Source organism: Lepidothrix coronata, unplaced genomic scaffold (genome assembly GCF_001604755.1).
Source record: "Lepidothrix coronata isolate B3197 unplaced genomic scaffold, Lepidothrix_coronata-1.0 Scaffold12, whole genome shotgun sequence".
In the NCBI taxonomy this organism is placed as follows: Eukaryota; Metazoa; Chordata; class Aves; order Passeriformes; family Pipridae; genus Lepidothrix; species Lepidothrix coronata.
The window spans coordinates 4,172,245-4,199,092 of NW_016690192.1; the positions used below are offsets into that span (position 1 = coordinate 4,172,245).

At 39.8% G+C, this 26,848-nt stretch overlaps 1 protein-coding gene across 16 annotated transcripts in view; it reads right to left on the reverse strand.

Moving 5' to 3' along the window:
- DAB1 (DAB1, reelin adaptor protein) overlaps positions 1-26,848 on the reverse strand; it is a 434,251-nt gene that overhangs the window by 55,888 nt on the left and 351,515 nt on the right. For all 16 annotated transcript variants that reach the window (XM_017805607.1, XM_017805611.1, XM_017805605.1 and 13 more), the window contains 2 exons: positions 4,782-4,921; positions 2,397-2,495 (listed from right to left, as the gene is read on the reverse strand). In XM_017805607.1, the coding sequence (XP_017661096.1) occupies positions 2,397-2,495; positions 4,782-4,921 (239 nt within the window). The remainder of the gene's footprint in view (positions 1-2,396; positions 2,496-4,781; positions 4,922-26,848) is intronic.

Here is a 26,848-nt window from a genome sequence, read left to right on the forward strand (position 1 = left end):
GGGTCATTTTAGCACAGAGACACTGAGGTGAGACCACACAGATGGTCTCATTTACTGCTCTGCCAGCTGACATCTCTCAGCATTCCACCAGGATGAGCCATAGCTGTATGGATGAGACATGGTGCATCACCCCTAAATATTTGTCTCTTGTGCTGTGGGAAGAATCTTGCCTCAGCAGTGCTCCAAGAACCTGGAGACTCTGCCACGATCTGTCCATTAATTTGCATATTTCAGATGTTGAGATTCCCAGTAGGAATGGGAATGAGATGACAACTCGTGGCAAAGCAGAGACAGGCTAGATGAGACAGTCTATGAAAAGAATGGGACGAGAGTCTGAAACTTTGGGACATGGAGAGACCCAAGCCGTGGAAAAAGCCAAAGGGATGGTGGCTCTGAAAAACCAGCAGAGTATTTCATGCACTCCTGCTTCAAAACCTTGGCATGGAAAGCATGATTCTCCTGCTTTCAAAACACGTAAAAACTGATGTCGAAAGCTCCCCACAGCCCTTTGTCACAGTCCTGTTCCAAGAAGGACAACTCAATATTCCTGTCCATCACTCCAGCAGCTCAGGGGCAGACATTTGGAAGGTGGATTTAGAGGTTTCATTCTAAGCCTCAGTGAGTGAGTGACAGATTTACTGTAAGGATGATATAGATGTGTCAGATTTAGAGTACACGGTGTCAGAGTTATGAAATGAAGGAGACTGTTCCCATGTCCCCACCTCACCAGCTGCAGACAGGAGAGCGTGCAGGATGCTGCAGGAAAGACAACTGGAATAAAGCACACCTTTGTTTCTAAAACACATCCCCTTTTCCCTCTTTATTCTATGCAGAGAAATCCAATGTTTGAGAAACATTCAAAGACAAGGGCAAAAGGACTAGTCTTTCTTCTTTTTTATTTTTCCAACAAAAGACTAAAGTCTTAGGAAAGTAACTGTGGCCTGAGTGCAATTTTCACTGACAGTCCTAATTCTGACATTTTCTATTTTCTGTAACCCCAGCAATGTTCTCTGCAACACTGCTTTTGTATGAATACTTTACACAGGCTGTACACAACACATCCCAAATGAGCTTTTCATTACTAACTACTCGTATTACGTATCAGTGAGCTCAACGACATTGATTTTCTAATAATATAAATTAACTGGCAAAGATAATTTCATCTATCATCAGCAGGGTTTTATTTCTGGCATCATGTTAAATAGTTAATCTTCCAAAAGATTAAATCAAGAGCTTTTTAAAATTCAAGGCAGAGCTTCAACTGCTGTAAAAATCTCCTTAATTATGATTAAAACAGTTTGTGTGTTGTTGCTTTATATCTAAGTAGTATAATGTTTTGCTTAGGTTTCTTCTTTTGGAGCAATTTAAAAAATCAAACAGGGTATTGCTATGGCAAAAACTGTGTAAGACATGGAAATCTCTGTAACTTCCTCAACCAGATGTTACCAGGGAAGGTGCTGCTTGGCAGCTTTACACGGCAACCTCAAACTTTCCAGTGCCTTTTGCCTCCCATTCCATACAATATATAATTTTTCTACCACTGACAACACATGAGCTCCGATTCTGATGGCGTTGCTGTTAATAGGATATATCACACTACAGTGACTACATACAGCTGCGTTCGTGTGGAATTATGGATCTGACAGAAATTCTTATGACTACCCTGGGACATCTTGAGGACAATCCCAGCTAAGTGCATGCTGCTCCCCAGCCCACACTGCCCTTCCTTTTCTCTCCCTATCTCAGGCATCGGCGGCGGGGGGGGGGAAGATCAGCTTCACTCTTCTGGAGTTGCCCGCAGCTCCCTGTTCCAGCTTGTTTTCATCCCCTCAGCTTACTCTGACACAAAGAGCCCAGTCCAAGGCAATTCTCACCTCTAATCCTAATCCCTTGTCATGAGACCCTCAAAAGTCACCTGACCTGTACTGCTGAGGAGTCTTAAGCAGCATCCAGAGGATGGGGTGCAGCTGGACCCAGTATGGATGAGAAAACCTGTATAGGCACAGATACCAGTGTGACCCATGGACTCCTGCAGTCTTCTGCAAATACTGGGCTGGCATTTCAAAGATGTGATTTTTTTATCTGCTGAAGGAAAACAAATCCCTTTTTGCCACTTCTGGACTCAGAGTTGTGAGCATAAGGAGAATCTGTGTACTCCAGTAAGTGGTTCAGCAGCAATATCCAGGACATGGCTTTACAATAAACCATGTCTCCATGCTACACTCTACAAGTCATGTAATGACTGGCTCTGACAGATGATAACCCTTTATCAAGCTTCTCAGATGCTTCACGTGTGTTTACACTGGTGAGATATCACAGCCCAGTCAGGAAATGCTTCTAAAGAAACATCCATGAAAAGATTCAATTCTGCTCCATCAACTGATCATTTTACTTACCCCTGTCTTTTCATCAAAGATTTTGATTCCCCCAAAGGAAACTGTCAAGAATACTTTCTGTTTATGTTCTCCTTTCGAACGAGCGGCAGCAACAATTCCCTATGGAAAAAAAGAACAGTTTAGTTGGTTTCATGACTCTTTCAGGTGCCACAGCAGAGCACAGATTTGCTTGTGGACTATTCCTCACTTTTCTGGGAAAACTTCAAGGCTTTCCAGGAACAGTTCCCCTCTTACTTCTGGCTTCTTCTCTTTTTTCAAGCTATCAGATCTCTTTATGCTACCAAGAGAGCATTTCAAATGTGCTCCCACCTTCAACCACCGCACTAGCTAATCCTCCATGAAATTTGTTTTCATGGAAGCTGAAGGTCATCTCTAGCACACTTTTCCCAGCTATAAGCTGCTCTGTTTTCTTTTCTTTTTTTTTTTTCTTTTTAAAGGAAAAAACCCAACAAGGAGCAGAGGAAAGAAAATGCCAACAAACTTCAGCTTACTTCATGGGCACATTTATTTGGAATAAGCAAACTGAGCTTTTTATAGAAGAAAAACATTCTTCTCAAAATATAACTACACCTGTGCTGTAAACTCAGACTTTTACTTTCTAAGTGAACTTGCTGATATCATCTCATGCACCACTCTACCTCAGTGTAACTATAATAGCAGCTTCTATTTCCACCTTCTCAGGAGTCTGTCCTGACCAACACCACCGTACTAAGACCAAATGCAATCAATTGCACTCCTAAATAAATGAAAATATTTAGCCTTTATCTGGCTATCTGAAATTTCAACATATTTTAAGAACCACTAACTTAAGTTCTAAGACCTTCATGAGATCATTGTTGTCATTACACAGACATGATATCAAAAGTCACCCCAAAACTTTATGGGTGGCCTTAAAACCAATGTCGTAGGACACTGGATTTCCAGAGCCCAAAACTTCATGTTATGCCACCAAATGTGAATTTCTAGTGCTCCCTATCCTTAACAGCTTTAGTCATTTCCCAGGACTGTTTGGATTAATATTCTACCATGCAAACAGGTTATCAGGGATCTGGGAGATGTGGAAATGGTAATCCATGGAGGAGAGAGACAAAAAAGCTTGTGCAGCAGAACAGTAGCAACTCTCCCCAATTCCTTCTAAAAACTATGAAACAGTGAGAAATATCCAGCACACATTTAAATCAGGTAGGAATACTGTGGCCAGTGTGACATATCAAGAGAACACCTTTTAGAGCAGATTAGTTTTTGCTTTCCATAAAACTGATTTGTAAATTATCTACCAGATCTTGCTTTTAGATTGTTGAACCATAGGAGGGATGTCACCCCATGCTGTTTCTTAATGAATAACTTATTCCTCCCAGATAGTTGGGACTGGAACTCTGCAGGTTGGTAGTGAACAAGACACCATTTAGTGATTTCTCCTCCTGAAAAAATCAGCAATAGAAATCCATCAGCTCTCTTGGCAGAGTGGTGGGGAGAGGACTGGCAGGAAATAAAAAAAAAGGGAAAAAACTGCAAAGGGTTTACTCCTAGAACTAGCTTGTAACCTACAATGCAGACGGCAAGTCAACAGCTGACACTGCGCTGCAGGAAAACACGACCTATCCCTCCTTCCCAACAACACAAGCTCTTCCACATGTCCCAGGGTGAGGGAAAGGATGTTTCCTATAAACAGGTCTCATGCTTTTTGAGGGGTATGAAAAAAGTCTCAGTCAGAGAGATGTCTATCATCGCTCTGACACCACTGGTGCTTTCAGACTCTGTCTACTCTCCAAGTTCACACTCTACTCAAATCTGCCCTTGCCACTGCTCATTTTCTTCCCCAAAACTCTGGGGACTTCTCTTTATCATCTTATGCTGCATCCTCCCAGTGCACTGCCTCCTGATTTTGTAACCATGAGTCCTGCCATTATAGGTGCAAGGCATTCTCCTTCCAGTGAGGACACAGGTCCCCTCTATATCTGGCTACCTACACCCAACACTGTCACTAACACCTTCCTGCCCGTCCCCCTAGGAGGTAACGGCCACAGGCAGGGCTGTAGTTGATTAGCAGTGTCACAGAAAATATTCTGATACACCATTTCTCTCCACAGTGCTTTACTTCCCCTTTTGCATAATAAAATTATTCAATTTGCAGATGTGTTGTTTATAATTTGTGGACAAATTGCAGTGGTGTCAATCATGAATAACTACTGAACTCAGAGATAATGTATGAAAATTAAACCAGGATAAGCAATACCAGCCAGGAGTTCATGTAAAATTGACTGATTTCAATACATAATTAACCAGACCAAGACTCAGTGTCACGAAAGGAGAACACGTAAAAGTTCAAGCTGAAATTTGCTCCCTTTGACTCCATAATATTAAGTATTACAAGTTTCACTGCACCTTGAGCTTCATCATGGAGTCTTGGCATAACTTGTCTCCTCGTGCTGCAGAAACCTCATCTATCCCAATCAGTTTTGCTTTGTATCGGACACCGTCACCTTTAAACCTCTTTATTAAAGTGGCTTCGCTGCGATCCTGACCTGAAGAGACAAAAGGGAAACAAGGCAATTTACATGAGTGCAAAGGAAAATAAATGAATAAACACAATTAAGTGGTAAATTAGATCTAACTCCTATCTCAACACCGAAACACGCAAACATTTCAATAAAATTAGAAGGAAAGTACTAGTTCAATAAACCCCTTTGGCCTCACTGCCTCAAATGAATTCACAGTGGAATTGTTGCCATACAAAATCTTCTGCACAAAATTTGCACACAAATTAGGTTTGCAGAAGTAAGAGATAAACCTGAATCAGAGCTCATGGATCTGAAAACTTGTGATCTGTACAAGTTGTTTTAATCCCAATACACATGAGAATTCTACATTTTGCAGACAAAACTCCAACAGAAACATGCTACTATTTCCTTGTATACTGACTTATCTAATTGTATCAACCATATTTAGACCATTAACATTTGAAAGATGGATAACCAAATTATATTATTTGCCTACAGAATATTGCTGCTTTAGAACCCTCACAAGAAATACTGTCTCCTTGATCTATTCTTTCTGCTCATAGGCATACACAAAAAAAAACAGAACTAGCAAAGGCTGCTCTTGCAGGTTCACCCTGAGAAGCTTAAAAAAAGGCAAATATGTTTCTTAATAAAAAAACAATTGGGGGTAAGAGAGCACTGAATGGATAAGGCCAATTGTGCTGGTTTTCTTCATAGGAGCTCGTATGGGGCTGTGTTTTGGATCTGTGCTGGAAATAGTGCTGAGCAGGCTGCCCAGGGAACTGCTGGAGTCACCATCCCTGGAGGGATTTAAAAGATATGTGGATGTGGCACTTGGGGACATGATTTAGTGGTGGGCTTGGCAGTGCTGAGGGAATGGTTGGACTCCATGACCTTACAGGTATTTTACAACCCAAATAATTCTATGATTCTGTGACTGGCTGCACATTGGTTGGTGGTGAGCAACTGGTTTTCATTGGCATCACCTGTCTTTCTTGGGTTTTATTTCTCTTTTTCCACTATTTTTCTTCCCATTACCAAAATAATAATAATAAAAATAAAAATAACAACAACACCATTTCAACTATTAAGCTATCCTTACCTCAACCCACGAGTTCTCTCACTTTTACCCTTCCAGTTCTCTTCCCCTCATTCTGCTGGGAGAGAACTGAGTGGCTGGGCAGTATTCAGTTGTCAGCTGGGGTTAAATCACACCACCAAACGTACCTAAATTACAATGCTCAGACTGGCCTGAACCACACGACCGTGACACCACAGCAATTCACAAAAGGGACATCTTTGTCAGGAAGACTTTCCCCCCCTCCCCGAGTATCTGCAGAACAGTTTTTACTGTGTCTTAGGTGGAAGAAATATGTTAGTTAGAGAATGAGTCTTCCAAAAATTGATTAAAAATATATTTTGCAGCTGTCTGTGGAATTTCTTGCTAGGACCTCAAAAAACCAGCAGTGAGCTGTAAATAATTGCAACCAAACAGGGAACCAAACAAACAACATTAAAGGTACAAATCAGCAAGTAAAACTGTAAGATCTTTAAAGAATTTGTAGTTTCTTGGACCCAACTAATTCCTCCAAAACAACATGATCTGACATTGCTAAAATTTACACCATTACCACCTAAGAGCTCTAGTCACAGATTCTGCCCCATCATTCCAGTTAGTGTAAAAGAATGAACCAAGAACTTCTATAAATCAACCACAGGTCAGAGCCTAGTTTTAGACACCTACATTTGAGAATTCTGGCCCAAATTTTCTCCAAAGTTCATTCCTATTTAAAAGGTCAGATTTAAGCACTGAAAAACTAATAAAATCGGCTACTGTACATCTGTTTTTTGATAAGCAGAAGTACAGAAGCTTTGGGGGAAAATGTTATCTTGTCTGGCATTTCTATTAGAAGTACCTTCCTCAGCAGTCAAACTTGGGTCAACTTGCTAATTTACACACCCATCAACTGGATGAATAAACTTTAGGTTCAAAACTATGGAACGGAAATTTTTACAATATCATTATGAGTATATACGACCAACAAAGAGTACTTCCAAATGAAGATACTCATTTGGTTCTTCTCCCCCCAGAGTACAGCACTGTCCATGCTGTGAGCTAATGATGGATTAAATGTATATTAAAAAATGAAGCTATATTAAGCATTTTCAGATCTTTAAGTATGTTTGAGCTCGCAAATACTACTTATTTCAAAGAAAAATATCAGCTCAGAGCAATGTTTTATGCCTCATTCATAGCCCCTTAAAAATAAGGCAGCTGCTAAGTGCTGCTGTAATACTTCAGCAGCCACCCAACTGTTCCCCTTGATCTGTTCTCACCACTGCTCCCTCAAAAGAATTGAACAGGGTTCAAACTTCATACTCTTACATTATATTGTATTAAAAATTTAAAAAAAAAAGGCAAATGAGACACAAATGATGCATCAGAAACTCTCAGCAGTGCCAATAACATTCCCCAGGGAAACATCAAGGCAGATGTTGGCACCACCAGCTAAAAACAACGAAAAAACATTTTCCACTTTCAGCCTCCGGAGCGGGGCAGGAGGGGAAACATCTGGAGGCACAACAAAGTGCAGTGATAACAGCGGACTTTTCCATATGTCTTTTATACTCGCAAAGGTATCCTGTTGATTTGCAATAAATACAATCCAATTCCAACAGCTTCCTTACCAAAACTTTCCAACTTTATGTCTTCCTTAGGGCCAAAGGCAGCTGTGAGCTAATAGCATGAGTATGTAAGTGTTCAAGAGTGTCTTCTGAGTCCAAGTCGTGACTGTGACCCTGCATTCATCAGTTATTTGAACATTTATACTTATTCCAACCTCTGATCTGTTTTACTGCACGTAACTAAATCCCTGACATTAACAGCCCATTCAAACACACCTCATGGCCGTGTTCCGCTTACGCACGAGTCCCATGTCAATTATGACCCAGATTAAGTGGGATAAAGTGCTTTTGGGATAAATGACTGGGAAAAATCATCAACCTGAAAATGATGTAGATATTTGAAACTGCGGTGGAAGCTGCAAATTACTAGAGAGTACAAACTCATCCGTAAAACCCTAGAGCATATGTCCCGTGCAAGGCACAGAGCATGCACACGCACACTGCCCTATATTGTACATCAGCCATCTGCAACAGTCACCATTTCTCACACGTACCCAGATCTCCTCCCATCCATATTCATGCCATATTCCCAAATTTTGGTGCTGTAATCAGCACTGGAAAACTTTCTACCTGCATAGGAAATTACTGTACGACGTTGTCAGTACAGACGATTTTACAGCACCCATGAGGTGTGAGATTCTTGTGGGCCAATACTTCGTTTGCACACCGGACACTTAGAAAGCAGATAGTCCAGACTCTCATAAGCACCTCATCATTAAAAAAGAAAAAGTTTTTTTTTTTTTAATGACAGTTCTTGAACAAGGTTCTTTCTGTATTTGAAATTTCATAAATCAGAGATATCTGAATTACAAGGCTGTAATTCTTAAGTTTTGGGGGAGGGTAAATGATAACATTAAACCACTAAACTAGGGAGCTTGCTGTGCCAGGAACCCACCCAAGAAAGCACCTCCCTCTTTCCTTCCATGTAATAAGTGGAGTCAATCTTTGCTCCTTCACAGCTTCCACCTTCCGAGGAAGCCAAAATCCCCCTAAAAAGCTCACACAAACTCAGTTTAGGAAGGGGATCACTTTTAATTAGAAAATGTGCCGCTCTTGACCCAGGCAAGAAAAGTTTTGTTTGCAGTGTATAATCCTCAGAGGCCCTTAAAATGTAAATGTTAATTATTTTATTATTATCTACTAATGTAGATGTCACCACACACCCTTAAGCCATATGTATTCCAGCTGGACCCCCTGCTCCTGCATGAGTAGGACAAGATGATCTTTGCTGCTGAGTTGTGACATTGCACTTGGACTTTCACGGTCTTTTAGAGAGCAACAAATCCCCAGAGCTGGGTGATGCAAAGTGCTTCTGAGCTCGCATCTACAGCAGAGGTATCAGCATGATCAGTGTTAAGGTACTTTATCCATCTCCCTAAAGCTACTGTAGAAGTAATAAACAAGGTTTGTAATGCAATCAATCATTTTTATTCAAGGCAATATACCTTAATTAAACCAAGACTCCCTCAGGCAAGCTGGAGACAGCCTCGAACCCAAACCCCCAAGTACTCAACTCCAAGTCCAGTCAATCCCAAGAGGTGACTGGCAAACAGTCCAAGAGGGAAATAAGCTACTGTGGAAGATCCACAGCCCGAGCTGAGTGATAGAGGCAGATGCTCCCAGGGCCATACCCAGCAGCAGCAGGGACTAGGGCTCCTTGGGAAGCTGCACCCAAGGCAGTACCACACCCTGCCTTTGACGGCAAGAGGGAGAGCTGTGTTCAAATTAAGTTATCTTGCTCCCCACAGTGCTCTTAATTTTGCAGCCTGCAGCTCATTTAAGGTCTGCTTTCCAGGTACTGTGTATTTTTGTGAATGTTTCAAGAAGACTTATCCTCACTCTTGGTCCAAGTCAAGGATTACACCTGATTTCGGCTCTTAACCCAACAGAACACTGAGATAACACTGTATTAATATGTTAACATTTAGAGCAAGCGCTTTTCATCCTCCCAGGGGATCTGTAAGTGAGCATCTTTCTTAAATAGAAAAAGAAAATAAAGCAAAGCATCGCAGCAATAAAAACACTGTTGCTCTTTCTGTCCTCGTAACACACTAAACATTCTTCATAGCACCTGCTAATCTAAGCCAATAACCCCAGAAATGGCTATATCCTTTATTTAAATGTGTGAAGCCCTCAGAGCATAATCTAAATTTCTTGATTTTACCACTGTAAAATATATAATGATATTATCACCAAAGTCAATAACATGCTCCCGGCAATCAATTTGCTGAAGAACGACACAGCACTGTCTTTTTTCTTCTTTTCTAACTAATAAACTGTCAAACTTGTATTCATTCAAATTATGTACGCATTCAAATTATAAACCTGAAATAACACCTCCTTCTATATCACTGGGCTGAAAAACAATCCCATACACACTTATAAGAGTCTACATCTTCCTGGGGACAATTAGCATTTTTATAGGTTTGTATAGCACCAATGCAGAGGAAAATACAAAACATTGTGGTGCAGAATGACCTCTAAGATACCACACAGATTGAAGAATATTAAATTAATTGCTAAGTGAAAGATATTTCCCATTATCTGTGCATACATATGCACCTATGTGCATATATATATGCATAATTTTATGTATTTGCACATATGCATACATACATGGTGCACAGGTTCATTTGGTACCAATTATCTGAAGAAAACTCACAGTAATTTTAATCAACTACAGATTTCCTTAGAAAAACACACCCAAGTACATAAGCAGGTGTAAAAGAGAAAATACTCATAGGTAATTACATGTACATTTATTTCAGTACAGCATGAACTAAATAGCAATTCATGAAGGAATCATGAAAAACTCTGATTTTTCTCCTTGATGGCATATTTTTCTCAATGGCTTCACAGAACCTCAAGTTCAGTACAGAGAGCTCAAAATTATCCATCACACAAAGGGATGGATCATGATACCACAACCACAGCACCTCGGGAATGCAATTCTTTGTTCATACACATAAAAAAGTTCAGTGTATCATGTTTATCTGGGATTTTAAAACTAAGAAAATCCCACAAGTTCTCATTTTTGAAATTTTCTGCTAGAAGCAGAAAACTTGGAGTTGCCAGGTCACGTATCTGTCACTGTCTTTGGGAGCACAACTGCCCAAACCCCCTGTGTGACACCCAAAGATCTCCCACAGAAAAACAAAATCTTTTTTCCTGTTTTAATGTAACATTTTAGAAAAGAATCGACATCACACTGGTATATCTGCCCAAAATTTAACTTCTAGTTAATCACTACCATTCTCTTCCTCTAACAATATTTCTCAAATGAGTTTCTTGCAATTAGTAATTTTCAAGCTTTTTTTTTTTTTTGAACAGGAGAAATACTTAAAGTTTTAATTTCAAGATCTATCCTTCATCTTAAGAGATCAGAGTACAGTCACAGCAAGATCTGCTCACAGCATCAACCACTGCTGTCTTTTAAATGAAGACATTGGATTTTGCACTTTATTTCATTGATAAAGGCTAATCTCTAGCAACTGAAAAAACCTACTGATGTAGCGAAATACAACTTTATATGGAGTTACAACCTTAAAAAACACGCTAAAGTTTCAAAAGGAATAAGTACCTCTTTTCTATATAGGTCCCTATACAAAACCTTGATTACAATATATGGGTACAACTTGAATGCAAACTTTGTTCATCAACTGATAGGGAATCTCCTAAAAAGTCTGCAAGATGTGTTCTGGAGTGCTTTTAGCTTATCCAGCTCCAGACGGTGCTGTGGAGTCAACACACGAACCCTGTCAGGGTCTATTATATTGCCAAAGTGACATTGCCATGCGCATAAAACCTCAGCAAACTCTCTGTTAAACCTCCCTCTCCAAGAACCCCACCTCCTCCTAGGAGCTGCCCTTGCCCAGGAGGGCCATCAGGAAGCACATGAGCCTCCCAGCACAGGGAATTAGAGGGAGAACCTTCCTCTCATCCTGTTGCTGCTTCAGTCCTCTGGATCCTTCCGCTCAGAATAAGGTAAAATGCCCTGTTTTGATAGCAACGCAAACATTTGTCTTGGATGCAAAGACCGAGAGTAATTCTACAGAAAATGATAAACCACTTAAAGAGGGGACACACAAACCACTCTGTAGGCTCAATGAACTTCTATTATGGTTTAATTTAAAAACATTACCTACAATTTTAAGCACAGATAAAGGCTCTCCAGGAAAACTCAATCATCATTCAGACTATCATCTCAGCAGTACTCCCCGATTTTTCAGCACTGCTGTTCACAAAACCTCCAACAGAGAGATTTATGGCTTCTGGAATTATTAGCCAGTGAATTACCGTACTTGAAGGCACCTACACATACCCACTCGTAGAACCAAGTTTCCTCCATAAGTAAATAAGATGCTCCCATATTATTTGCTGTTTTTAATCAGAGCTTTGTAAGAAGAGATGTCATTCATTAGGTGACAGCAACTTGTCAAGTTTTTATCTTAGTACTCTCCACAAACCAATACAAAACAAGATGTACATTTGACTGTCTCCAAAGCAAAACGTTTGCATGGACTAGATTAAATTATTTCCTTATAGAACGGTGAAGTACATGTGAGTATGTCAAGAGAAGGGTTCTATTATTTACAGAGAAGGCCTCAGTATAAAATAATGTTTGATTAAAACTTTGGACAAATCTCAGTGATGGAGAGTCAGGGGCGAGCACCAGGGAGATGGCAGTGATTGAGCACACAGGCTCCACAGGCAGATGACAAAGCACTCATTTTCCTTTTAGCCAGAAGGCTCACTGATCAATTTTATTTTCTTAGATGGTTTTTGAGATGACAGTACATGGGCACATCTTCAGACACAGAAATGACCAAGAGCTGAATGTAATTAAACTTCCTTTCAGCCTCTGTACCATGCAAGTCTTCATAAATCTTTGAAAGCCATTTTGTAAGTGGCCTTTTACAAGCTGTGTGCAGAAGCAGCTAAACTTCTAAATTCTACATTGATTTTAAGTGAAATGAGACCCTGCAATAAAACTTCATTTTGGGGTACTAACCTTGTTCAGCAAGCCCCAGGGAAAGACCAAAAGTGAAACAAGGAAAACTTGGCAGTCCATTTTATGCTGTTAGAGAATTAAAATGAGGTTTTCTGGACAACTAGAGGCAAAGGGAGAAGACAGATAACTGTGGATTTTGCTCTTGAAAGACAGAAGATAGTTTGGAAATCTTTGTTCACCTAACATTTCAAAGCTGGGGTAAATGTTTAAATCAAGCAGACATCAAAATGTCAAGTACATAAAGCCTTTGGGAAACCAAAGTCATCAACCAGTTCATTCCTTACCCACTTGCCTGGATGTCAGTATTAAATTGGCTGCTTCTGAGCCAAAATCAGTGAAGAAAAGGCAATTGATTTTACAATGATCCTTAATTTGCATTAATATGTGCACTGCATTTGGATGGGGCATGGTAAAAGCCCAACCATTTTGGAAACCAAAGGACCTGTTACAGCTGTACTAATATGGCCAAGCAAAACAGTCCCAATGGGGCAGCAGTTGACAGCATCAGCTGCCAAAAATCTCTGTAAAGGACTTCCGAAGCAGCAAGGAGAGGCCAGTCCAAAGGGGCTGCTAAATTACCCCCGACTGTGTCATTTCTCAACCAAATGAACCTGAACCTGTTGGGGGAGAGGAAGGTAAATTAGAATTGCCTTTCCTTCCAAGCTCCACCATAGCACTGAGAAGCACCTTAAAGCAGCTGAAAAATTAGCCAACACTAGGAAAACTGATCATTTACAGATGAGCATCTAAAGAATTATTTTGGCATGTGAACATGCAACAAGATCTAGAGTTGCTGAATTTCCTTGATTTCTCTTTAATCCTACAAGAACTGTAAGAGTTCAGAACTCATGAAAAAAAAAAAATCAAGCTGCTTTTATGTGTCTACCTATACCTGGAAGTATGCAGTTTTCAGGAACAATTTTAATTAGACTGTAACTAATCCAGGACACAGACATGCATGTGCTCACACACGGCGCCCCAAAGTCATGTTGAGACACACAAATTCACAATTTACACTTCAAAGCCCACAAATATATTCTGTTGATGAGTCTATCAAAGAGTTCAGTTTTTGTTATGTATAAAGAAAGAGAAAGGGTGGAGAATCAGTTCACTTCATAAAAATGCCAAATTCTTGTGCTGCCCTAAGATAAATGTTAATTCTCTGGGACTGTAAAAAGAGCAAGTTAAGAAAAGGTTATGCTCTGCTGATTAACATTCCCAAATTTCTCACATGTTCAATAAGAGAAAAAAATCTTTCCATTCAAGATAACTAATTACAGACACTAAAGTCTCCAAAGAAAAGAGCAATAGCCCGTAACAGCTAAAGGAGGAGGATCAAGCCATTTATTGATTTACACTTCACCCTCTCCTGTCACTGGTGTGGTCTCCCACTGCATCAGTGCTGGGTGCAGGCACAGAAATAGGTCTGTGCACCACACTGGATGCAATCATGGATGTGTGCCAGGGGAACCTTCCTCCTCCAAGCCATCCTCTTTGCCAATGTAGGACTTTAATTTACTCTGTTAGAGACTCATGCCAGTGCTCCACAAAATGATGCAGTAAAGCCCATCAGGCAGTAAACATCTGCAAACTGCAGAGTTATGCTTGTGTTCCTTGACTGATTTCGTTCACCACTGCAAATAAACTCTCACCGAAATCACAGGACTTGGTCTTCTGGGGAGAGAAGGTGAACATGATACTCTCAGGTACATGGTTTGAGCACTTGGGGATGGTCCTGTGCAGGGCTAAGGGCTGGACTCGATGATCCTTGTGGGTCCCTTCCAGCTCAGCATATTCAGTGATTCTGTGAACAGTCTTGAAGCACAAAAGGTCTCCTATTTGACCACCTCTGAAGGTCACTCCACCCCACTTCCCACTTCATTTAATCCCAAAAACACTTCAGACACCACTGAGCAAAGGCTCCAGCAGAAAAGCCACATCACTTGCTATTCTGTCACAGCAATGATGTCACCAATGTGACATTGCAGCTGCAGAACCACCCTGCACCTCTCTTTCTGTGGAATTAGCAGCACTGACAATTATGTCTGGATTTATTAGACATTCTGATGATATTGGTATAAAATGCAGCTCTGGAACATGCAGACCTTTAAGTTTCCGGTTTAAAACACTGGCTCCAAGGCCATGACATTATGGGCAGCATGTGGCTTCAGAAGGGAATTATGCACCCAACTTACAACGCCTATTCTCATTCAGAAAAATGAAAAGAATAAAAATGACCTGTTAAAGATGCCCAGTAAATAGGTTTTTAGAAATTATCCTGAGATCACATTAATTCAATAAGAAAAGCAGCTGCTATTTTTTTTTTCCACAGTCAAATGGAAATACCAGCATTCGACACATGGCAGTCAACAAAAAAAAAACAAACCACTATTTCCCTGCTGAAATTGTTCACATTTTGTTATCCAATGTTTCAGGAAGAAAATTATTTTCATTTTGGCCTCCCACTGCCTCTGCAACATCAGAGAATGTCTCTCCCTGTTGGAAAAACAATAGGAGGCAAAGAGGAAAGCAGCTTTTTTCCTGAGACTTTGGGCTAAAAAACACCATCAATTTCAAAATTACAACAGTGGCAAAGTGCTTCTTTCAATCTGGTCCTTTCATTTTTGCCTCCTGCTGCCGTTCCTATTGTCAAAGTGGCAGCAGGAGGCAGAAATGAAAAGACTACTGCTGGCACTCACCCTTGGGCAAAGCGTTGATAAGGAGCGAAACACCCCTGTGCCAGGACAAATTCCAGAGGTAGGAAATTGGGGTTTGAGTATCCCTTATGTGTGTAGAGCCACGAAGGATCAGCACATCAGGATAACTCCTCTATTTCTGGAGCTACAACTGATCAGGCATCAAGGAAGTGTTTGGGCTGGTACTCAGGAAACTAAGTATGAAACAGAATATTGTTAGAAAAGTAGTAAAATGCAACAAAAACGAACTGATAAAACCCACAAACCAACTAGGCTTCAAGTAAGAGGAAACGGTATTACTCAACTGGGAAAAGCTGGGTCACTTTTTCAAGACATGGGTTGAGTTAAAGGCACAAGGATCCAAGTGCCCTCCAAAACTGCTTGAATCCAAAGAGCCTGTTGGTATGTGAGGAGAAGCAGGACAAAACCAGAGTTGAGTGCTCAGTCAAGTGCCAAGATTTTTACAAATTTTAACACATTTGCTGAGCCACCTGCAGACCAGTCCAGTATTTCAGAGCTATTTACCTAAAGAATGGCAGGAAGGTATAGTGCAACCAGAAAGGAATCCCTAACAACCCTCCTTCCAAACTCTGCAAGACAGAGAGAAGCTCCTAAAACGGTGACTGTAACTAACTCAGCCAAGTCATCACCTCCGTCTCTTGCTCTTTGGCGAAGCTTCCAAAGAATCCAAATTGTTCAGCTGCAAATCAGTGTCCTCCAAACATGACTTATTTTAAAAGGATTCCTTCATTCCCTGAAAGGAGGAGCTCCATCCCCAGCTGAGCAGTACTGAAGGTGTCTCTGCTTACAGCTCCCATGGCTATGTCTGGCAGCTGTGCACTGCAAGGATGACTGAACTGTATCCTTTTTGGAAGAAATATGGGTGCTAAAGAGACAGTTTAACCCAGTTCTAGGAAGTGTTAAGCAGCTGAAGCAAATCAAGATAGAGGGTAGGAGCTGTGCTTTGGCCTGGCCTTGCTTAAGGCTTGAAAGAGAACATACTATTTGCCAAGATTATACATGTGTTTTTATGACCTTTGTGGTAACAAGAGTTCATTACAAGAGACCAAAATATTACTCCGAAGACCTTGAGAAAAAAATTGTGAACAAAGTTGATTTCATCTAGAGATTCTTCGAAAACACAGAAAACAACTGGGAAGCGAATAAAGGGGCTACTAAAATTGAATATGATATTATTTTTTCATCGCATTGGTTACATAAAAGGAGGGTTTTCTTCATTGAAGCTGAACCATGACAAAGGTACTTTTCACCCAATAAAAATAAAAAGCAATGGTACTTCACAAATAAAAGCACTATTATTACTTGTGCTAGAGCTGAACAACAAAAATTTACGAAGCTTGAAAACTTTATTCTGTGTAATGTGCACCTAAAATGTTTCATCACCTGTGTTTGTTAAAATAATAATGGTAGATGATTAAAAAAAAAATCCATATAAACTTAAAGTGAGAAGAGTCTTTTTCTAAGGTCAGAGTTCTTTGTTAACTTAAACCTATACTAAATCGTTTTTATATTAACTTTAAGGACATGCAGATAAAATCAGTCTGCTGAAATCAACACAGGTATAAAGAGCAGCCACAGGGGAAAAAATAGATTCTATTATCACAATATTACCAGATTTTTAAAACACTATTATTCCATTTGCAGTTGTGCTTATCTTCTGAAAAGGGGAAGGTCTGTCTACAAGGTGTAATACTCTCATTATTTGGCTTCTGGTACCACCAAGCTTTTCTGGCTATTTCTACTTCTAACAGATTTTTGGAGAACATGCTGAAAACACTGATCAAATGACGCACAAGTCCTTCTTTGGACTGCACCCCAATGCCTTCTCAATATCTTGCCTGTAACTTATTCATTTACAAACAAAATTGACTGTGTCTAATTTCTGTGAAGAAAACCCAACAATCTAATAATTTAATGTCTGTATGCAGCTTAGTATATTATAAGATCGGGCATTGCTATGCCAGGTTAGTCTGCCATTAGCTGGGGGATTCTCGAGCATCTGTCATGCAAAGTAGGTCAATTTCTAGCCATATAATTCTGATTATGTCAAAATATTTATTCATGAGTTTTCTAATTCAACATACTTCAAATAAGTCATATTTATGTAAAAAAAACCATCTAAATTATGGTTGCTAACAACTGGGTTATCGTAGCTTCAAACACTCTGCTAATCCGGAGACGTGGATAATGTTTTTTCCTTACAATGTACTATGTAGTAACAGAATTGTTTTCATTTCCTATTTGCCATTATTTTTAGCCTGGTTTATCAGGGAAACAAGAGTAACAACAGCCCCACGCTCTCTGGGTGTTATGTGGGAATGTGCAAAGCAATGGAATCCCCCACCCTCCCTTCTCATGCCCACTCTTCCCTGCATTAACACTTCAACCTTTGGGCAAATTTCAGTCAAGTCTTATCTATATTATGAATTTTTCACTTCACCAGTCAGGGGAAAATACACAGCTCAATAGAAGAGAGAGACACTATGGATGGAGGTGCTGAGGAAAGACCAAGCTGTAAGCTTAGATCTACACCAAGACCCAAGAAACCAGGCTTTACCAGTCCCACAATGCACAAAAGTCTCTCCATTCAAAATTAGAAGATAACTAGGAGTGAAGGGGGGTGGGTATACAATGACTGTCATCCACATGCTCCAAAAGATCTAACCCCTTCCATGGAGAGATGAGGAATGACTCCAAGCTGCAGGCAACTCTCCTGCAATACCAGGGAGATGGAAAAGTTCACAGAATCATGGAATCTACCTGGGCAGGGACACCTTTCACTAGACCAGATTGCTCCAAGCCCCATTCAACACGGCCTTAAACACTTCTCGGGATGGGGCACCCACCCTTTCTCTGGGAACGACTTCATTATCCAGCCAAGGCCAGCTCTGACTACTTGATCACATAAAGACAAGAACTTACAACAACTCCAAAGTTTTCAGTGTTATTGCAAGCAAAGGTCTTCAGGATCACCATTTTCTCCATTCCACTCACCCTGCTGCAGCATTCAGATTACCTATGGATTTCTTCTTGCTTTTACCAATCCTTGCTTTTATCAGCACACACATGATGGATTCCACTTTTTACCCACCGTATCCCTATTAAATATCCTAAAAACCTTGGCAGAAGTAAAACCTTTTTTCTCCCCAAGTAAATGCTGCCTAAGCCTATACTTCATCTTCTAATATATTGCCAGGAGTTGTAACTGAAAATGTATGGCATTATCATTCCCAAGGCAAAAATTGATGAGTTTAATTCTTGCTTTACTATGTTTTCTTTTATGCCATTCTAGCACCACACTGGCAAATCAAAATGAAGGGACACTGTATGCCCACGGTGAGATGCAAAAGACAAAGAAGCTGCATGCAAGTTCTCCTCCTTGATCACATTTAACAGCTTATGTGTGTCTGTGACCTGTAAGATTCTTTACTTCCAGGACAGAATTGAAGGAGTGGCTTTACTTTACATCAGTTAAGAAGTTTTCCCTGAACAATGGAGACACACCAGACTTAGAACCTTTTGATGGTCTTTCATTTTTGCATACTACCAAACCTTCAGGTCACCTTGATACACTCAAGCTAGAAAGGCTGCACCTGAAAAAAATCATTAGGATGCTGAAATTCTGAAGTCATTATTCATACAGCTACTTTTATAAGCTTTTAAGTACAAAATCATGTTTCTGGGCACCCTTTTAAGAAGTTGTTTATCACTGTTCAGCCCTCAGTCCTCCGACACCTGCAAGAGACATCACAACCATCACTCCCATGTTTGCTGGAGGTACCACGTATGCACACAGTTATGTTCTGTCAGTGACCTTTTTAATCAAAGAAAAGAAAAGAGGGGTATTAACACTTTTAAATGCTTTCAATTGCCAGTGTACTAATATTAATTTTCTAAATGTTCTTCTACCGGGGTAATTAAACCACAATCTGTGTTCCCTTTGTCTGGCTGCTTCTCATGCAGGGATTTAAATGCTATGTTTTGTTTCATCTGTAATTGTTTTCCCTTAGACCTTTCTGGTGGAGACTGCGGGCATTCAGTATAATCTGATTTGTTGATTATGTCCGTGGCATTTATTTAACTGCCTATTGGGTTGGTTTGAAAGAATCACAACAGTGGCTAATAAGACAAATCTCAGAACTACCATTTAAGAAAAACTCTTTCAAGATTTAAATGCCAATTCTTTCTTCACTCACCCTCCTACATGATACCCCCAAAACAAAAACTATTCAATATTTAAAGCACCAACAGTGAGTCTGAACCAACAGATCAAAATATTAGTTTACATGTTGAAATACACTTCTACTGTATAGACTTTATAGTTTAAAAACTACTGTTATATCCAAAGCCTTTCATATTTTAGAAAACCAAAGAGTATAAGACAAGGCAAGTTGCAACAGATATTGCAAGATGAGGAAGACTTGATCCTTGAGATCATATTTTGGCAAGTGGCAATTTAAAAATTATGCAGAACTTAGGCAAATTCTGAACCCGCCTTTTGGTAGTCTGTGCTGCCCATCCTTCACTTACACAGTTCATTACCTACAACTCTGTTACTTTCCTTAAAAAAATGTGTGGGTTTGATTTTGTTTCAAATGTTCTGATTTCCAACTCCGGGGCCCTCAACATAAGAAGGATGTGGAGCTGCTGGAGCAAGTCCAGAGGAGGCCATGAGGATCCTCTGAGGGCTGGACCCCTTCTGCTCTGGAGACAGGCTGGAAGAGCTGGGCGTGTTGAGCCTGGAGAAGACTCTTTGAAGACCCTATTGCACCTTCTGGTACCTAAAGGGGCTCCAAGAGAGCTGGAGTGGGACTTTTGACAGGGCATGGAGCGGCAGGACAAGGAGGAATGGCTCCTTGACTGCCAAAGGGCAGGGTTAAATTAGATATTAGGAAGAAATTCTTCCCTGTGAGGGTGGTGAGGCCCTGGCACAGGTTGCCCAGAGAAGCTGTGGCTGCCCCATCCCTGGAAGTGTTCAAGGCCAGGTTAGATGGGGCTTGAAGCAACCTGGTCTAGTGGAAGGTGTCCCTGCCTATGGCAGGGGTTGGAACAACATGGTCTTAAAGGTTCCTTCCAACCCAAACCATTCTGTGATTCTATGACGTCTCCTTTTCACCACATTAAATATTAAGCATTTATAAAGCAGACAGTGCAGACACACATGTGCTCGTACAAAAGGGAGATGTTTCAGCCTGACTTATGTTAGAACCCCCTTGTACAGCAGGACTGGCCTTGGTCAGGACTGAGCTGACTAAACATCCATCTGAATAATGCTGCAATGGAAAGCTCAGCAAAGGAGGTAATAATAGTAGACAAAACAGGATTCATTTAATCAGCCATGTATTTCTCTGATTACAACAAACAAAGAAACAGGATTGTACGACAATTTTGAGAGCTTGGTAAACTTCATCAGTGCCTTGTAATGAAGCCTTGGCAAGAAATAAGTGAAATACAAAGATTTTTCATATTGAGACTGTGTAAACAGTTTCCACTTTTAGACATGTATCTTAGCAACTCATAGAAATGATTTTAAAAGACAGCTGGACAAAACCATAATTTGGAATAAAAACAGATGTAATTGCTAAACCAGCAAGTCTGGTGGTCCCAAGCTGGTCTTGCAGCACCAGCTCAACTGTGATTCAAGATGCTGAGAAAAGAAACACCAGGACAAACAGATGTTTCAAAAACAACATCTGCAGGATCAACTAAAAAACATGCATCAGAGTTGGTAGAAATCATTCTCAATTTTGTATTTCTTTCTTACTGATGTAGAGAATCTCTTTGGCTTCCAGTAGCAAGGCCTGCTGGACATGCACCTCCTGTTTTGCATTTGCATGTTGTTAGACAGAGATGCAGGATGTACAACTGAAATTTATGTATCAGGTGTTCACGCAATTCCATTGCAAACCAAAAATTTTTAGTTAGTTTTTCAGGAGAAAACTGAAAGAAGGAACTTGTATAATAATTCACAGACCTTGATTAAATAACTAATCCATAATTCAGTAGAGAGATTCTGCTGACATCACCAGCAACAAAAAGGTGCATAAAATCTATCATGAATACAAAAAGAGCCTAAACTATATTTCAGGATTAGTATTCAGACTACAACTGCATAAGCATTATTGACAATGGGGATAAACCATGTTTATACACAATAGGTCATGTTTTAAAACCCTCCAAGAAGCTGAAATATGAGAGTAGAGCATCCTACTCCTGAGATCCAAACAGAGAGGAGTCCTCAGAACACACTCAATTCTACCATGTAGGATTATTTTGCTTTCCAACATCTGTTTACATGTGATCTACAGCACATGGCATACAGAAAATAATTAACTATCAGGCTGTAAATTCAGATACTGTTGGGTAATTACCATAGTCATAAATCTTGGCAACTGCAGCCAAAAGTGGTTGTGAATGGCAGCAGATTCCACAGGTGGGCCACAGACAGGATCCCAGTTTGGTGTTCAAGGACTAGGCAAGGGATTCTTGGAGGATGAGGAAACTTTGGGGCATCTTTAGGGGGTGAGGCTGTTTTGAAGCCAACACTTACCACACATTCCCCTGGGCAGCTTAGCTATCAAGGAGGAACTAATTATACTGAAAATCTAATGTGTAAGAAGATTATTTTTAACTATCATAGACACATATAACTTCCTTAAAATTCACATTTAACAGTTTGCTAGAGGATATTTTTCCACAAAAAACCGAGTTAATTTTCAGTCTCACATGGCATCCTGAATATTCAAAGGGAGGTTCAACTAATTCTTTGATTTTTCATTTCTCCAAAGGTCAAGTTTTAACAATTTTGTTATAAAGTTTGTCAACAGATACAATACCAAACCAGTCACACACGCTGCAACATACTGCACATTTAATTTTGTTTCAATTGGTAAAATACAATCTATTCTGCCAGGTTGCATATAAGGGGCCATTGATTCATTGAAAGGGAGTCTTGTATTACTATTTTTCCTCTATGGGGATTGTTTTATGTTATCAACATAGGATTGTATCTGCTGCTTTGTTGTCCAGTTATTCAATATCATCCTGCCTTTCAGTGCTTCACTGTTACTTTCAGTTCCACTGCTTTGGATCATATTTTACTACATCCCTGCCCCTCTATCTCTCTCCTTCCTGGCTCATATTACTGTTTCAGAGTGACTGACTTCATCATTTTATTATCCCTTCCCCTCTTTCCCAATTCATGTATTACTTCTGAACTTTAACACTTTTAGACTTCTCAATAAAAGGGGAACAATATAAAATCAAGATTAAACTGAAATTCATATGGAGAGCAGCATACCCAACCCTACATTTGGATTTGTTTTGGAAAAAAAACTTAAGATCTTTTGTTCTAAATAGAGTTACTGACCTAGAAACATATATTCATTTCTGAAATAAATCAAAATTCCTCCTACATTAATCTAATTGCACCAGTGGAACCTAAGTAGTCCCTTAAGTAATTTAAGTTTCCCTATTTGAGGGGGAAAAAAATTAAAAAAAAATGCAGACCTTCCTCATTGCTGGTAGTGTGTTTTGTAGAAGAAGCCAGCTATTATTAACTTCTCTGCAGTAGGAAAGGCATTTTCCTTTAAAACTGGAATAGATGTGAGCAGACAGTCTGAGTATTAGGGAGCATTGTATTAGCAAGTAAATAAACAACATCAAAGTATATAAAATAGTCAAGATTTGATTGTTTGCTTTTTGTTTTACTGTCACTGTCATAAATTTGCTGATTTATGAAATACAGAAAACTCAGAAACTAGAAACCTTTTATTAGAGGCAGCTGAAATGAAAAAAGTGGAAACCTTAAAGAATTAATGATCCTGTTGAGCTTCTTACCTCGTGTAATTACGAAGCTATTTTATAAAAGGGCAGAGGCGTCAATCATCAACAAGAAGTCTCCGCTCCCTTGGACCAGTCTGTTCAAAACATTCTTGCTCCTTTTCACAAGGCTGAACCACTGAGAATAAAATTTCAACCCCATCACCCCAAGGAGGAGGCACCTCTGCTGTCTGAGGTACCATTCCTCCAGCACGACCCAGTTGGACAATCAGGCAAATCCATCTCACGGAGCACCACAGAATTTATTAGGGCCTGTGACATCTTGTGAACCCCTTTTCTGTAGCCAAAATGTTCTCTACAAATAGCTCTTTGTCTAGAGTAATTATTTGGGGATAAGGAAGGGCTAATAAAATCCTCTCTTGAAAGGCTGGATGAATTAGAGATGATAACAAGGTTTTGATGTGCCTAAGGGAGCAGGGGCATCTTTCTGATTGTAATTTAATCAACCTTCACTAAAAGAAAGAAACATTTACCTGTATCCTCTTCAATAAATTTTGATAAAAGTCTCTATTCCAGCAGGCAGCCAATCTATCCTACCTCCCATGCTTACTGTAAATAGGCTAAACACAGATCTCATCTACTTCTGCTCCCAACAAAACCAAAGGAAGACACAATGGTACAGTACATACACTAAAACCCAAAAAGAATACTCCTAAAAAACCAAAACACACACAGGCAGTGTTCTCAAGAGACACGGTCCTGACTTCCTCTTTTAATATACTCCAAATCCTTATGTTGGTATTTGGGATAACTGATTGCTTAGATTAGGGATATTTAGCCTGCAGAGCAGTACTAATGCATTTCCACTGCGTTCAGCCCTGAGCACCACAGCAGGGATGTACTATTAGACTTGAGCCCCAAAGGACTTTCCTTCTCTGAGCCAGCAGAAGGACTACTGCAGAGCATCTGGCTTCCTGCCCTCCCAGAGCACCTGGATAAAGTGTTCTGCACCAGCACATACTACCCTTGGTGAAATGTTCCCCCAGTAACCACTTCTAAAGAAAGAATAAATTAGCTACTTTTTCTTGATATGTTGCAGCTGAGGAAACAACAATAAATAGTAATTATCCGTCCTCTTCCCAAAATATCAAGCCTCTGAAGTTCCAATTATATATTCTCACATACACCAGAGCTCACCACCAGTGTAAATATTTCTTCACACCACTTCTTTCAGACTTTGAAAGAAAAGCCTATGTAGTGAAAAATTTAGAATGCAATGGATTGAGTATGAAAAGCTTATTACTTCCGCAAAGAATATTAATTACTGTAGGTCTTACTAATCCAGACAATTAAAGTTTGATTAGGGTAAAGTTATTTTCCTACTTTAGTCATGTAGTTATTGATATTTACATCAAGAGCCCTAAGTGCATATACTTTAAAAGAACCCAAAATAGCCAGAGAAGCACCCACCTTCCAAATGCATGAGTAGAGAAAAACATGAGTCAGTGCTGGTTAATCAAAATAAATCCTAGCAATTGACTGAATTTTCTATATTCTTTACACAAACTGAAACAAGCCAATTCCTGTAAGGTTTTAGAACCCAAGTCTGAATAGGTCAAAAAATAAGAGCACTGAGAATAAATAGACGCTGCACACAATACAAATTAACATATTGCAAAATCATCTTCACTAAATGCAAATGGAAGATGAGATTCTTAAGTGCTTACTCCAGTATTAATTTGAATGTGAGTGCTGATGAACTGAGTGCTAATTAATTTGTAAAGCTATCAGTATTTGGCTCTAATTGATAGGCTGTATTACGGCAATCCTAGGATGCTCAGAACACGTCAAAAAAAGAAAAATAAAGCTCACTTAGGTTCTCACTGTTTTGACACAGTGGCAGTTTTAAAAGCAACAGAAAGGAAATTCAACAGATAAGAGCTGCTTTGCAAAATAATGAAGTGAATTAAATTAAACTATAGTTTGATGAAAATCAGTGAGGAAAACAGCACTAACGATGCTAAGAATGGAATATAACATCCCTCTGCCTGCACCACACATTCAATAAGCACAGTGTGCACATAAAGCAACGTAGTGAGTGCAATAAACATAAACCACAGTAAAAAGGAGAATGTGCACTTTATATTAGGCAGTACACAGAAACCTAGACCAATTACATACATAAAATATTGGTATATGCTTCACACACAGGCAAGTTAAAAAACAATGTGGAAAAAGCAGGGCAGCAGGTGACATTTTCAAGATGAAAAAAAGTCCAAACCAGAACAACGGGAGCTAATTAAAGAGCACATGGCATAGCAGGCTCTTCCCTCTCCCTTACCTTGTTTCAATACCCCTTCAAAACATATTAGACAACATCAGATGAGGCAGGAGATGATCTGGTTGTTACTCTCTCCCCTGCTTTGTGAATCCCACCATAAACTGCCCAGCAGCTTTTGCTTTAAAGTCTTTTCCCCTTTCTATTTTTGACTCTGCTGTGCCAGTTGAATACAGAAGACTCCCAAAGAGGCACTTCCACATCTGGCACAGAGTAAAGTTTAACATCTAAGAGGCAGAGGGGAACATATTGTCACCTACTGAAACTGTGGGGAGATGATACCGGGAAGGAACGGTGGCCCCACAAGCTGAGATCTGTATTAGACTCTGATCACTTCACTGAAAAAACAGTAATTCGCAATTACAACACAGCTAAAGGAAGGAACCCACCTGTTTCTAGATCATTTATGTACCATTTTGTGTTAATTAAGGATCATCTGTACCAAATTTCAAGCCTTAATGTCACACAGTTAATAATGAACAGAAAACAGTCACTAGCTCAGGAAAGAAATATATAGGGAAACCAATTAGCTGGGGAAAAAAACCCTCAAAATTGTTAAATACAGATCCTTAAGTGTCTTATTACATAAATAGTTAATTAAGAATAATTTACAGAAACAATTATCATTACCACATTAACACTAATTGTTCTACCCAGGAAGACAGCATTGTATAAAGCAAAATTGCCTGCCTGTTACTTCAGCACATAAAAATGTCAAGGGACTTTCTTTGGTCTCCTTAATTCCCTTCCAGCCTTTTACCATCTCAAGACAGAAGGGCTGTAAAACAAATTCATAGAACGGGGGGTTAACATATTAAACACACCACCTGCCTACTTTTATTGAAATAAGTCAAGTTATTCTATTCAAAATATTCATCCTTTTTTCCCTTCTTTCATGAAAATATGTCACTTACAACCTTGCTCAGGAAAAAGTGTCATCGCTAATATTGTACAGATAACAAGGAGCAAGATTAAGTAAATAGGAAGAGACGTAATTATGTCTACATAAGGTTTAAGTCTTGAGATTTTAAATTCAATGGAAAAGTCTACAAAAAGAAAAAAAAAAACAGCAGTGGATATAAAAGATAGGGGAAAAAAGAAGGGACAAAAAGGAGGCTTTTTGCTCACATGTCCGATGCCAACATTGTTTTCTCCAGTGCTCCAGACGGAAATAGCAGCTCAGTGCATGTACCCAAGCACAGAATCTGGCCCTTCAGCTCAGGGCTGCCGTGCCTGATTGAGTTTAATTTAAGCCTTTTCCAAATTGCCTCCCCTGTTGCCTCTCTGCCAGCAGCTTTCCCTGCACAGCACGTCCTGCCCTCGGGCAAGGAAGGAGGTGGCAGCACAGGGATTTCAGCGGCTGAAAATGGTTGCAGCTCCACGGGTTCCCACTCTGAAGAACCAGCCACATTCTCACC